We start from the raw sequence: 12,965 nt of genomic DNA, 5'->3' as shown, positions 1-12,965 counted from the left end.
CAGACCTGTGAAGGAATGTTTCACTGAAGTAAACACAGGTAAAAAGACTAAAGCAAGCACATAAAAGGATACATAGTGAGAGGTTCTTTGCTAATAACACACATGTATTGGTCCACCTTACATACGTTGTTGAGCTGCATTGTTGGGACTCTGTGAGAGAAAATGTCCCGAAAACCTGTGGTGGTGTGCTGCAACTTCTTGCTGCTTCTGTGGATGAGGCCCATTGGAAAAGTGATGTCAGCTGAGACAGAGTCACATGGAATTATGCTCAGGCTCACATGCTGAAGCAAGACACATGGCTCAGCAAGACCTATGGAGAACCTGTGATGTTTGGAGGGAGTATAAAATGACTCAATGATTGGGCGGTGGGGGCTCACGCCTTTAATCCCAGCACTTGGGAGGCAGAGGCAGGTGGATTTCTGAGTTCGAGGCCAGCCTGGTTTACGGAGTGAGTTCCAGGACAGCCAAGGCTACACAGAAAAACCCTGTCTCGAAAAAACAAACAAACAAAAAAAAAACAAAACAAAAAAACAAAATGACTCAATGAACTGTGAGAGGTGCTTGCTTTTAATGCTAGCTCTACAACTCTCTTGGTTTTGAGTGTTCACTGATCTCTCGAAGATCAGTGAACTTGAGAGAGGCACAGTGGAGAACTTCTCCTGGCGTCCCTGCCAGTCCAAATCCCACCTGCTGACTTGTGCCAGTTTGCTTGAGGCCTGGCTGTCTCTGCTCTGTCGTGCCACTGCTGCTGCTTGGCCTGACACTACTGAACTAGACTACTGGTATATCCGTGAAGTGTTTGATTTGGATTGAGCTGCTCTTGCTGACCTGTGAACTGAACCACTAATTTCCAGACAATGTAGATGAGACTTGCTCCAAAGAACAATTTCTAAACAGGTCCACTTCCCCCATATTTGTTCTTTTCCACTACCTTTTGTGGGTGGTGGGCTAGAAAGGAGGTTAAAGTGTTTAAAACCATCATTAAAAGTAAAATTTAGGGGCTGGAGAGATGGATCCGTGATTAAGAGCACTGACTGCTCTTCCAAAGGTCCTGAGTTCAAATTCCAGCAACCACATGGAGGTTCACAACCATCCGTAATGAGATCTGACGCCCTCTTCTGGTGTGTACTTATATATACAGTGTACTTATATATATAATAATAAAAGTAAAATTTAAAAAATTTAAACTAACAGTTGACTGTCCTGGATCTACAGATACAAACAGATGAGCACAAGTACTGAGAAATGTTATGTTTATTCTATTTTAATTATTTATATGTTTTTATATGAAATAGAGCTTTTAATTAATACTTGATCCATTCTAAAGTACTGCAGTGCTAATTATAAGGAACAGATCTAACAGGTAGCAATAGACTTTACCCACACTGGAATTCAGAATCCTTTGTGGTCACATAAAACTAAGTTGTGGGTCTCAGATTTCTTTGGAGTACATCCTTTTAGGTCCAGTCTGGGCGTTCTCTGGATCCTTAATCACTACTGAGGCTGCAGGAAAGAGTTGGTAGTTTGAGGAGGGCTTGTTTCCTCAGCTCTCCTGAATGCAGAAGCACACATCCACTGTACATGCTGTTGGACTTGTGAGAAAGAAATGCTGCATTGTGTACCTTACCGACTCTGTGAGTGCTGAAAGGCTGCCCAGGTTCCACCATGATAGGGGGTCTGGATTCTGATGGTATTGTAAGAATCTATCTGCTTTAGTTTTGTAATAGCATCACATTGAACACATAGTTCACCCTACCTCATAATGGCCTTATTTTATTTCTTCTTCTTGTACATGTTTTGATAATCTTTTTTCTCTTGAAATGATGTTAGATTTGTTTTGATATGGTAGGTGCTTAGAGTTAGAAATAGGAAAAAATACTTGGAAGACAAAGTGCTGGCTAATCATTGACTTTTTTTTCCAGTCTGGTTACTTTTCTAGTATGTTCAGTGGTTCTTGGAAAGAATCCAGCATGAATATTATTGAACTGGAGATTCCTGACCAGAACATTGATATAGAAGGTATGACCTCCATAATTATTACTGTTTTTTTTAATGAAAAATAAATATTCTAGCCTTATAGGCTAGGGGAAAGGTTGTCTGATATACTAGAAAGTGAAATTTTCATATTAATTCATTCAGTTTATCTGTTGTGTCTTCTGTCTGCTCATGTATCTTCATGACTGTGTCAGCCTGGGATATGAGGGATGTGAGGAGGGCATAGCAAACATGACTCCTTTTTTTTAAAGGTTTAGTGAGGGCTGCAGATACAGCTAAATGCTCAAAGAGTGCTTTCTTGCCCTGTTTAAAGATTGCTCTCTAACGGCAAAAAATAAAAATAAAGGACGTGTGAAGATGTTCTGTGGAGCAGTAAGCATATGAATCATGTAGCAGGCTCTTTCAGAGCTTGCAGGGACTGTGGCTGAGGAAACAAGGCTGAGGAGGGCAAGTGATTGTGAGACCAGCTTAGGGAGCCTCTGTGCACCCCTCCTCTCCGTTCCTCTCTACTCCTTCTGCTTGTCTGTGGTATGCCAAGGGGAGAAACCCCAAGGCCTGCTCCAGAGGCAAAGAAACTTGGGGTGTTTACAAAGCAAACTGAAGAATATCAGTGAGAGTGGCATTGGAGGGGGAGTGGTCTTAGATGTGAGGACTGGGTGTGAGTGGGCACAGAGGTAGTCACAAGTTAAGCACACACCTTAGTGGCCTTGGGCCACAGGACTGTCTGTAATTCCGGCCCTGAGGAGGCTGAGGCAGGAGGATGCTGTGATTTGGAGACCGGCCTGATGTACGTAGTGAGTGAGAGCCTTCCCTACTCCTCTAAAGAAATGTTATCATAGAGTGATGGGCTGTGCACTTAGCGCTGATGCACTCAGCACTTCTGACACAGTTGTGTTCTAGGGTGTGTCAAGATTACACAGACAAAGTGTGGCTGGAGTTGGCAGAATCCTTTCCAGCAAGCACTATTATGTACTAATACCATCAGTAACCATGGCTGCCATGATAGTACCTGATGCTTCTCCAGGTACAGACTCATGTACCTCCTGCTTCTGCAGGAGCCTCACACCTGCAGGCAGCATTTCATTCTGTGTGTTCACTTTTGCTTTCAGCACTGCAGGTTGCATTTGGATCACTATACCGAGATGACGTCTTAATAAAACCCAGCAGGGTCGTCGCCATTTTGGCAGCAGCTTGCATGCTGCAGTTGGTAAGTATGCCACCACTTAGCAGTGTCAAAGTGCCTGGCCTATCTCTGTGCATACCTCCAAAACAGAAGTGAAATTCTACTTCTGTGGTCTTTAAAACAAAATGTATAAATGTGTCATTTGTTAGAAATTGCTGAAAATGCTTGACCAAAAGCTGTTGGTTAGACTGAGGGTCTTTGATCACTGTGTGAAGTGGATGGGAGATGTTTCTGCACAGCTTCCTTGGTGTGCTGACTCTTGGGAAAGTCCACATGCCCACATGCATTCCTCTGCAGAGTTCTGTCCATCAGTGGCATGACTGCTAGGCAGATGGCATATGATCAGTAATTTAGTTCATATTTAGTAATTTAGCTGAGTAGTTTAATCCCAACACTTGGGAGGTAGAGGCAGGCAGATTGAGTTCAAGGCCAGCCTGGTCTACAGAGTGAGTTTCAGAACAGCCAGGGCTGTACAGAGAACCCCTATATCGAAAAACCCAAAAAAAGAAAATTTAGTTCATTGGGTTTAGAAATAGTTTGTTATTTAAGTTTCATTGTGGTATCATCCCATGTAAGTGATGTGCATGTTTCAGTAACTATATGTTAAGCACATTGTGCAATGTGCAAGACTTGGTGTAAGGAGCCTAAGAGGATGAAGATGTAGTCCCTAAATATGGATGATCTGTGTGTGCCTTCAAGGAGCTTACAGTGTACTGAGATAAGTAAACGCAAAGGTGCAAGCAGTTACTCAGTGTTAAGAGTACAGCATGAATGCCATGTGGGGTCCTAATAAACTTGCGAAGATGGAGAGGGCCAGTTCAACCTAGCATCCCCACTGTATTTCCAGATGGAGTTGGAAGTGTACTTACCGTGAACTGTGTGAAAAGGTGTAAAACAGCATTTCTGACCAGGGACAGAGGATGGAAGATTAGAGAAGTTAAGGAGACTAAGTTTCTACTATTAATATAAATTGAATATAATATAATATAAATTGAAATTGAAATATAAATTGAATGACTGAGCCTATAAGGGTGCCTGCCATCAAGCCTGACAATTTGAGTTTCATCCCCAGGACACACATGGTCAAAGGAGAGAACTGACTCCCCCGAGTTTTCCTTTGGTCAATATATGCATGCTGTGAAATTATACAACACAAATAAATAAACTTTTAAAAAATCCAGGTATGGTAGTGCACGTTTTAATACCACCACTCAGGGAGCAGAAGCAGGCAGATCTCTGAGTTCAAGATCAGCCAGATGACTTACAGGCCAGCTCAAGGTACATAGTAAGATTCTATCTTAAGAAACAAGACAAAAAAATAAAAAGGATTGGAAAGAAAGAGGTCAAAATAAGCAAATGAAGGTTTCTCTGTACATTACAAAGTTTAACTTTACCTGTGAGCACCTTTGAAAGATTTTATCAGGGAAAGACAGTCTCTATTTTAGAGAGGCTGAGGGATGCAGCTCTGTTGTGGAGTGCTCACCGGCAGGCACGGGCAGGGCTGGGGGTTTGATTTACAACCTCACAACAAAACCGTGGAAGGTTGTTTCAGGTACAACATGTAAAGGAAAGAAAGTCCGTTAGAGATACAAATGTACTACAGTTGTCTAAGTGCCACTTAGATGATGGTAGCAGTAATAACCACAGAGAGGAAAAGGTTCCATAAGAGGAAGTTGGGTGATGTCCTGGGGCAGTGAGGTTGAGGTGTTAGGAAAAGAAGGGTCTAGAATTGAGGTAAGTTTTTAAACCACTGAGTCAGTCTATGGCTTAGTTTAAGCTTGTGTGGTCTGACATGCTGATCTATCTAAATCTAAAGTGCTAGTTACTAGCTTGTTTATTATCCTGGCTCAGATTATCTTTTCACATAGTGCACACCTTTAATCCCAGCACGTGGGAGGCAGAGGCAGGTGGATTTCTGAGTTCGAGGCCAGCCTGGTCTATAGAGTGAGTTCTAGGACAGCCAGGGCTACACAGAGAAACCCTGTCTCGAAAAAACAAACAAACAAACAAACAAACAAATAAAAAAAAGAATTATTAGTTCAGTAAGAACAGGAAAAAACAATTGCTGTTGAAGAAATTTGTAAAAGTCCGGAGTAGAGAACAGAACATGAGACTCGCAGCATCTCCTCTCAGTGCCTCCCTGCCCGGTTCATTCTCAGCTCCAGAGGGTCAGTGGGCTGCTTGCTGGATTCTTTTTTTTTTCCCAACATTTTTATTGGACCTAGAATAATACTTAGGCTAGCTGCAGTTAATGAGTTTCCTCCCTTCTTCCTTCCCCCCCTTTTCCCTCCCTCCCTCCCTCCCTCCCTTGCTATTTTGATTTGGTTTTCCATCTTAGTATTTGAAAGCATGACATGTGAGAGCTGATTCCCCAGGTGAAATGACCTTTCCAGTGTGCTTGCTTATGTTTACAGGACGGTTTGATACAGCAGTGCGGTGAGACAATGAAGGAGACCATCTCCGTGAGGACTGTGTGTGGCTATTACACATCGGCAGGGACCTATGGACTAGACTCTGTAAAGAAAAAGTGAGCCACCTTTCTTGTTTCTCTCCCACCCGACTTCTGGGAGTTCCGTTGTTTTGGAGTCTTAAGAGAATATAATAGAGAATCAGCCAGGTCAGAATAGAGTAATAGACTTTGTTACTTTAAAGCCCTGCTTTTCTACTGGACTAAGCAGTAAGTTGCTCAGAGTTGCCCTTGTTTTGACTACGGTGGGCCTGAAACATGCTTGTACACCTGTGGCCACCACTTAAGGAATAGACACTACAGATGGTACACCAATACAAACATGGGCAGTTTGACTCTTGAGAATTGCAGAACTCATTTTCAGGTTGTATGGAAGGTAACATCTTACAAAGTATTTAACACAAACATGAAGTTTTCTTAAAGAGAAATGATACTAATGTTAAGGGAATTTCCTGTAATTACTGACAAAACAATACTAAATTTCAGATCACTAAGGTAAAGACTTTGAGCATGGCCTAGCATGACTAATAAATACTCTTTTCACTAAATTCTAAGTCAGACCTCAGTGAATTACCTTTTCAGACACATCAGCTAACCCTGCTTTAACCCCAGGTGCCTCGAGTGGCTGCTGAACAACCTCATGACTCACCAGAGTGTGGAACTTTTCAAAGAACTCAGGTATTTGGACTCCTAAGTAACTTCACAGCAAATCACCCTAAAATGACACTTTTTGTTTGCTCAGGTATTCCAGGTTTTTGTTTTGTTTTGTTTTGTTTAATACAAAGAATATTTTGAGAACCAGGCCTGATATGCATACCTTTAATCCTAGGACTTGGAAGGCAGGTGGATCTTTGTGAGTTCAAGGCTGGTCTGGTCTACATAATGAGTTCTAGGACAGCCATGAGTACCTATTGAGTGTCTAAAAAATAAAATAAAAACAGAAGAGAAAGCAGGCAATTTAACAAAAGGCACCCTTACTTATACACAAACTTAGGAAGCTCAGCACTTATCCCTTTGTTGTAAATGATCAAATATACATGTATTATTTTAACAATTGTAATAAAAACATACTACTCCTCTAAGACTGTAAAGACTTCTAAGTGCTACCTAACTTCTGTAAGCCTAGAGCTTCAAAGGTGATAGTTTGAAAAACTTCTGTATCATAGAACGTGATGTTTGGAAAAAAATCAAAAGGCGTTTTTAGAGAAAAAATATTTTTAAAAGATTTATTGTAGTGCCATGTTGGTTTGTATGTATGTATGTGCACTAGTGTGTCCAGGAGTCCTTAGAGACCAGAAGAGGATGTAGGATCCACTAGAACTAAAGTTATAGATGGTTGTGAGCTGCCATCCCTTTCTCTCTCTCTCTCTCTCTCTCTCTCTCTCTCTCTCTCTCTCTCTCTCTCTCTCTCTCTCTCTCTCTCTCTCTCTCTCTCTCTCTCTCTCTCTCTCTCTTTTCCCCCAGCCCACTCCCACTCCTCTCAGTCTGATTGAAGTTACACTCACAGTTAGCTTGGCCCTTTGAACTGCATGCATTTATCATTCGCTCTTCCTTCTGTCCTTCCTTCTGGATGTCCTGGAGTGTTGATGATGCACAGCTGAGGACTGTGAGTGCTGCGGTAATTGTGCTGTTTGCCACTATCAGCTTTTCTTTGTCTGTGAGACCAAGACGCCCATGACAGGTCTGGAAAATGCTGAATGGAAATGATGTTTCAAAGTCTCTAGGGTATAAACAGCATGCATATTTTTTTAGTTTTGTTTTGGGGGGGGGGGTTGTTAGTTTTTGAAACAATGTCTCTGTGTATAGCCCTAGCTGCCCTGTAGCTCACCATGTAGACCAGGCTGGCCTTGAATTCACAGAGATCCACTTAGCTCTGCCTCTGGAGTGCTGGGACTAAAGGTGGTTTAATGAAAATGGATATATCAAAGGGTCTAGTGTGTCTTGGCTTCCAAGGGGGGGAGAGAGAGGTGTTAAAGATCTCATTGAACTTTTTCAAAAATGCTGTCAAAGAAAAGTTGCTTAGAAACCGGAATGCTTTTTGTCTTAAAGGAAAGGGAAAGAAAAAAAAATAGATTGAGCAGCCAGTGACCACATTTCCCTTCTAAATTTAAACCACTGAGCTTCCTCATTTTACTCTTAAGAGTAGTAAAGGTGTTTGGTTTTTGAGACAAGGTCTCACTCTAGCCCTGGCTGCCCTGGACTCACTGAGTTGATCAGGTTGTCCTCAAACTCACAGAGACCCATACTTGCCTCTGCAGGGATTATAGGCATGAGCTACTATGCCTGGCTTAAAATGTACTTTCTGACTAAAAGTTCTTTTAAGCATAGATGTTAACGGTTATTTTGAATAGTATGTAGGCATGCTGATGATCTTTGCACTGAGAAAGCTAAAGCCAGAGGATGACAAGTTTGAGGATAGCCTGGGCTGTGTAGAAATTTCTTGCTTTAGGAAAAGAAAAGTATTACTTTGAAAATGCAGCTATTTTAGTGAACTTTAAGTGTTTTGTTTTTCATTTTTACATAGGACATGGGGAGGAAGAAGAGGGTCTACTGTTTAGTCAGATCCTGCAGTGCCTTTCCAGTGTCAGTGAATAAATGCAGGACCCTCGCAGATCCCTCACAACTTCATGTCAAAGTTAAGATACTGCTGGCAAGATGCAGTGTTAGCGCAGGAGCTTCGTCTTGTTCAAATAAGACTCTTAACATCTTTAACTCCAGATTTTATTTGACAGAGGTTTAAAGTTTTAGAGCCAGTGAGACAGCTCAGCAGGTAAAAGCAATCACTACACAGGGATCTGAATTCAAGCCCTCGACCTGTGGTAAAGGGAGAGAACCAAGTCCTGAAAGTTGTCCTCTGACCTCCACATGCACACTGGGGCACTTGTGTGCCTGCACTCACACCTCCCCACCCCATTTCCCCCCCTCTCTCACACACATACACACAAATAAATTTTTTTAAAATCTTTTTTAGTTCACCAGAGTCCTTCAGCTAGATTGAAGACAAGCTCACTCCTGTTTTGTCTTTTACAGTATAAACGTCATGAAACAGCTCATTGGTTCATCTAACTTATTTGTGATGCAAGTGGAGATGGATGTATATACAGCTCTTAAAAAGGTAATGATGTATGAATACAAGAATATTACTTCAGATTGTTCCCATGGTGAAAAGCTGGAAATACTGCTTCTAGGTGCTCAATAAGGCAGAGGAACTACACATGCTGCTTGGCTTACACTAGGCTTATATCTGAGTAAATAGACCATAAACTGAATATACCTGACCTACTAAACACCACAGTAGCCTCACCCTCCTTGAATGTACTCAAAATGCTTGTTTAGACTACAGTGGCCACATCACCTAACCCAGGACACTTACATCATTAAATGACATGTGACTCCAGTAATTTGTTCAGTTCTGTCCTGAAGTGAAAGCAGGTGGTCCCTGGTACATTTCTCCACCATCACAAGACTGAAAATGCTAAGACATTCTGCCAACCCATCTCAAGCCGGGGGACATGTGCCAAAACCTAAGTCTTTATTTAGATTTAGATATTCATAACTGTCTTAGTTACTATATTTTATTATTGGGAAGAGACACCATGACCAAGGCAACTTACAAAAGAAAGTGTTGAATTGAGGGCTTGTATAAGGTTTCAGAGGGTTAGTCCATTATCATCATGGCAGGAAGCTTGATGGCAGGTAGGCATGACACAAGAGCAGTAGCTGAGAATTTATATCATTATCTGCAAGATGAAGGCAGAGAGAACAAGAGATTGAGCCTCTCCTGGGTTTCTAAAACCTCAAATCTCACCCAAATGGCACCCGCTTCTAGTTCTTCTCAAACAGTTCCGCCCACTGAGGACCAAGCATTCAGGTAAATGAGCCTACCAGGGCTGTTCCCTCTCAGACCCCCACAATGCTTGCTTTTGTTTTGTTTTGTTTTGTTTTCTGGAGGCAGGGCCTCTTTCTGCATCCCACACCTGCACTAATCCTCCTGCCTCAGCCTCCTGTGTGCTGTGATTACACGCGTGAGCACCAAGCCCAGCTTTTTTCATCCTTTTGATGGATTTAGGTCCAGTTTTGTTTCACAGTTGGAAAAACGTCAGCTATTACTGTTGGTAAGGGTTGGCATCACTACTCATGTGTACTTGAGGCAGAGGCCACTGCTCTTGCCCCACTGTGGGTCATCCATAGTCCTGTGGGAAATGTGTACTTCATGCAGTTGTCAAGCCTGCAGTGAGAACCTTCCATCATAGCATTTTGGAGGTCAAGAAGGGACTGAATTTGACAGTTTTCTTCAAGGGAACAGCATTTGGGCTATCAAAAGACTGTGTATGTGTTTTAGAGGGCATTATACTTTTACCTGTGAGCTGCACTGGCAGTTGTTCTGTCTGTCCGTGTAACTGCTCTGATGTCCAAAGTGCTGACCTTGGACAGTGGTCACTCTGCCAACAATACTAATAAACACTCAGTACACATCCTTTTGTAGCCTGCAAGGGAGATACTCCATGACACTTTGGTTGCCAGTGAAGGAATGAAAATTCAGGAAAATTAGATGATGTGTTCAGCTCCTCCATGACAGTTGGAGGATTGAATATCCACACTCGTCACTGTGTGCATGCTGTCTCAATAGTGGAGTCAGAAATTCCTGTGTTCACTCTTTTGCAATCTTGTAGTCTTGCATTATATTTAGTGTGATTGACTTGTTAGTGATTAGAATGTATTAGTACAGAATTACCAGTGTGTTATATATGTTAAAACTCCAGCTGTTTGGTTCACTAAGGTGTGTTAGTGACAATTAATATGCACATGAGTTTTTATGACTCTTTCCTGCCATGATGACTTAAAAGCCTTAATAATTATACTTTCAGGGCTGGAGAGATGGCTCAGTGCTTTAAGAGTACTGTCTGTTCTTCCAAACGACCCAGGTTTAATTCCCAGTACCCACATGGTGGCTTACAACTGTCGGTAACTCCATTTCCAAGGGATCTGATATCTTCATACCAATGCACATAAAATAAAGTTAAATCATTTTTAAAAATAGTTATACTTTCTTGCAGTTGCTTGTAAAATGGAAATTTTAGCTATTATCTTAGGCTAGAGATTGAGCTCAGTTGGTAGAGTGCTTTCTTGGCATGTACAAAGCCTTGGGTTCAGCTCCCAGCACCAGATAAACCAGTGGTTCTCAACCTCCTCATGGGGCTATGACCCTTTAAACAGTTCCTCATGTTGTGACTCCCAACCGTAAAGTTATTTTCATTGCTGTTTTATAATTGTAATTTTGCTAGTGTTAACAATTATAATGTGAGTATCTTTGGAGATAGTGGTTTGCTGAAGGTTTCATGACCCACTGGTTGAGAACCACTGACTTAAAAACTGAGTATAGTGGCACAAGCCTGTAGTCCAGCATTTTACAGGGATTTGTCCTCAGCTACATACTAAGTTCAGCCTAGCTACATGAGACCCCCATCTCAAAAAAAAAAAAAAAAAGGTTAAAGATAGGACTATTTGAAAATGTGATCATAAAGCAATGAAGTCTTACAACACCTTTGTTATTTTTTTCTAACTAGTGGATGTTCCTTCAGCTGGTGCCTTCCTGGAATGGCTCTTTAAAGCAGCTTTTGACAGAAACAGATGTCTGGTTTTCAAAGTGGAAAAAAGGTACATTGAAACTTTTATTGAGAATCCCCCCACGCACCCACACACATACCTTCTTTTAGTGATGTTTCTTACAGTCAGGCCTTGGCCTGATTTTAGAGCTGAAAAACAGCTGATCAATTTCCTACTTCAGCCTTTTATAGCAGGAAAGTCAGTGCTGGAGAAGGAAATGTTCCTGGCCTGTTAGCATATTCCAACCCTCAGAGCTACTGTTCTGTTTTGTCATAAGTTGATCTTAGGAATTATACTTGTTTTGTGGCCAGATTAGATAGCCTGTGATAAGCTATGCTCAACTCTCAGCCGCTGATTCTCGACGGGGTCTGCAGACTACTTCTGTGAATCACTAAGTAAAAAGTAGATGCAGAGGTTCTATGTGACATGCACTGCATGGTGTGTAAAGAGCCCTTCCAGGAGGAGTTGGGACTTAGGAGTTGTGTGCTGCTCTTGCAGATGATATAAGTTCAGTTCCCAGCGCCCACATGAGGCAGCTCACAACTACATGTAGTATCCATCACTGATGTAAGTTAGAAGGCTGAGTAGCTGTCCCTGTCCTGGTCATCATGTGAAGACCCTGAGAAAGCCTTCCGGGTTCCTTGGGAAGGGATTCTAGAGACAGAGTCTCATACAAGTCACTTCCTCAAGCATACCTCTCCTACCATGCTGTCCTGTAAGAGCAACCACAAATATAAAAGGACAGCTGAAGTCCCAACCTAAGGACCTAATTAGTACTAAAATTAATTTGAGGGATTTATCAAAGTTCCTGTAAGTTTCCTCAAATCTTAGATTTATTCTAAGAGTCTTGAAATTCCTTGGAAATGGCTTACTTACATTCTAGCAGACTCTGTGTCTATGACTGTCCATAGAAGCATTTAGTAAAACAGCACATTTGACAAGAATGCTGTTTAATTAAAACTTTCTTAATAGACTTTGAAGGGACGACTTTCCTTGAAACTGAGCAGGGAAAACCATTTGCGCCCGTGTTCAGACATTTAAGGCTACAGTACATTATCAGTGATCTGGCTTCTGCAAGGATCATTGAGCAGGATTCTCTTGTACCTTCAGGTAAGAAAACCTGATGTGTTTTGTGATTTAAAGTCATGTTTTTCTGATTGTAGCATTTCATACTTGCATAGGGAAGAACAGTAAAGAAACCAGGAAGTCATCTTTGATCCCATAAGGTATGTATCTTTATGCCCAGGAGACGAAATGTGAATAATCTTCCTGTGCTCACGTCTCATACTGATTTTCCTTATCATACTTCAATATTAAAGTACTTGCCACAATATTTAAGTGGCTAAGAAGCATTTTGCAACAGGGTGTTTGTTTTTGTTTTCTGTATGAATCAAACTCTGCCTCAAGTTGTATGCTAGGCCTGCTGGTAAGCTATAGTCAGCCCCAGCTTGAAGCAGTTCATCTCCTACTTCTCCTTCCCAAGTGCCACATGAGGGGTATGCAACCACACTTGGCTCTGGGTATTTTCAGGTTGGTTAACCAGTGCACTGTTTTGGATAAGAGCCTGACAAATGAGTTTTGATGTTTTTTAAAAAATTATAGATACAGCTTTTTCTGTTAGTTTTCCTTAAATTTGTTTAGTTTCTGGTTTTTCTTATTCTGAATTCTTTTTTTTTTTTTTTTTTTTTTTTTTTTTTTTTTTTTTTTTTTTTT

At 41.4% G+C, this 12,965-nt stretch overlaps 1 protein-coding gene across 1 annotated transcript in view; it reads left to right on the top strand.

The window, feature by feature from the left end:
• Nucleotides 1-12,965, top strand: part of Gmcl1 (germ cell-less 1, spermatogenesis associated) — a 41,381-nt gene that overhangs the window by 11,063 nt on the left and 17,353 nt on the right. Inside the window, exons 3-9 of the mRNA XM_031382431.1 lie at nt 1,923-2,019; nt 3,105-3,202; nt 5,593-5,705; nt 6,258-6,323; nt 8,676-8,760; nt 11,213-11,303; nt 12,225-12,362. Coding sequence (XP_031238291.1) covers nt 1,923-2,019; nt 3,105-3,202; nt 5,593-5,705; nt 6,258-6,323; nt 8,676-8,760; nt 11,213-11,303; nt 12,225-12,362 — 688 coding nt within the window. The remainder of the gene's footprint in view (nt 1-1,922; nt 2,020-3,104; nt 3,203-5,592; nt 5,706-6,257; nt 6,324-8,675; nt 8,761-11,212; nt 11,304-12,224; nt 12,363-12,965) is intronic.

The sequence above is a fragment of the Mastomys coucha genome, unplaced genomic scaffold (genome assembly GCF_008632895.1).
Source record: "Mastomys coucha isolate ucsf_1 unplaced genomic scaffold, UCSF_Mcou_1 pScaffold20, whole genome shotgun sequence".
Lineage (NCBI taxonomy): Eukaryota > Metazoa > Chordata > Mammalia > Rodentia > Muridae > Mastomys > Mastomys coucha.
The sequence above is the reverse complement of the archived record's forward strand: the minus strand, read 5'-3'. Positions and strand labels throughout refer to the sequence as shown.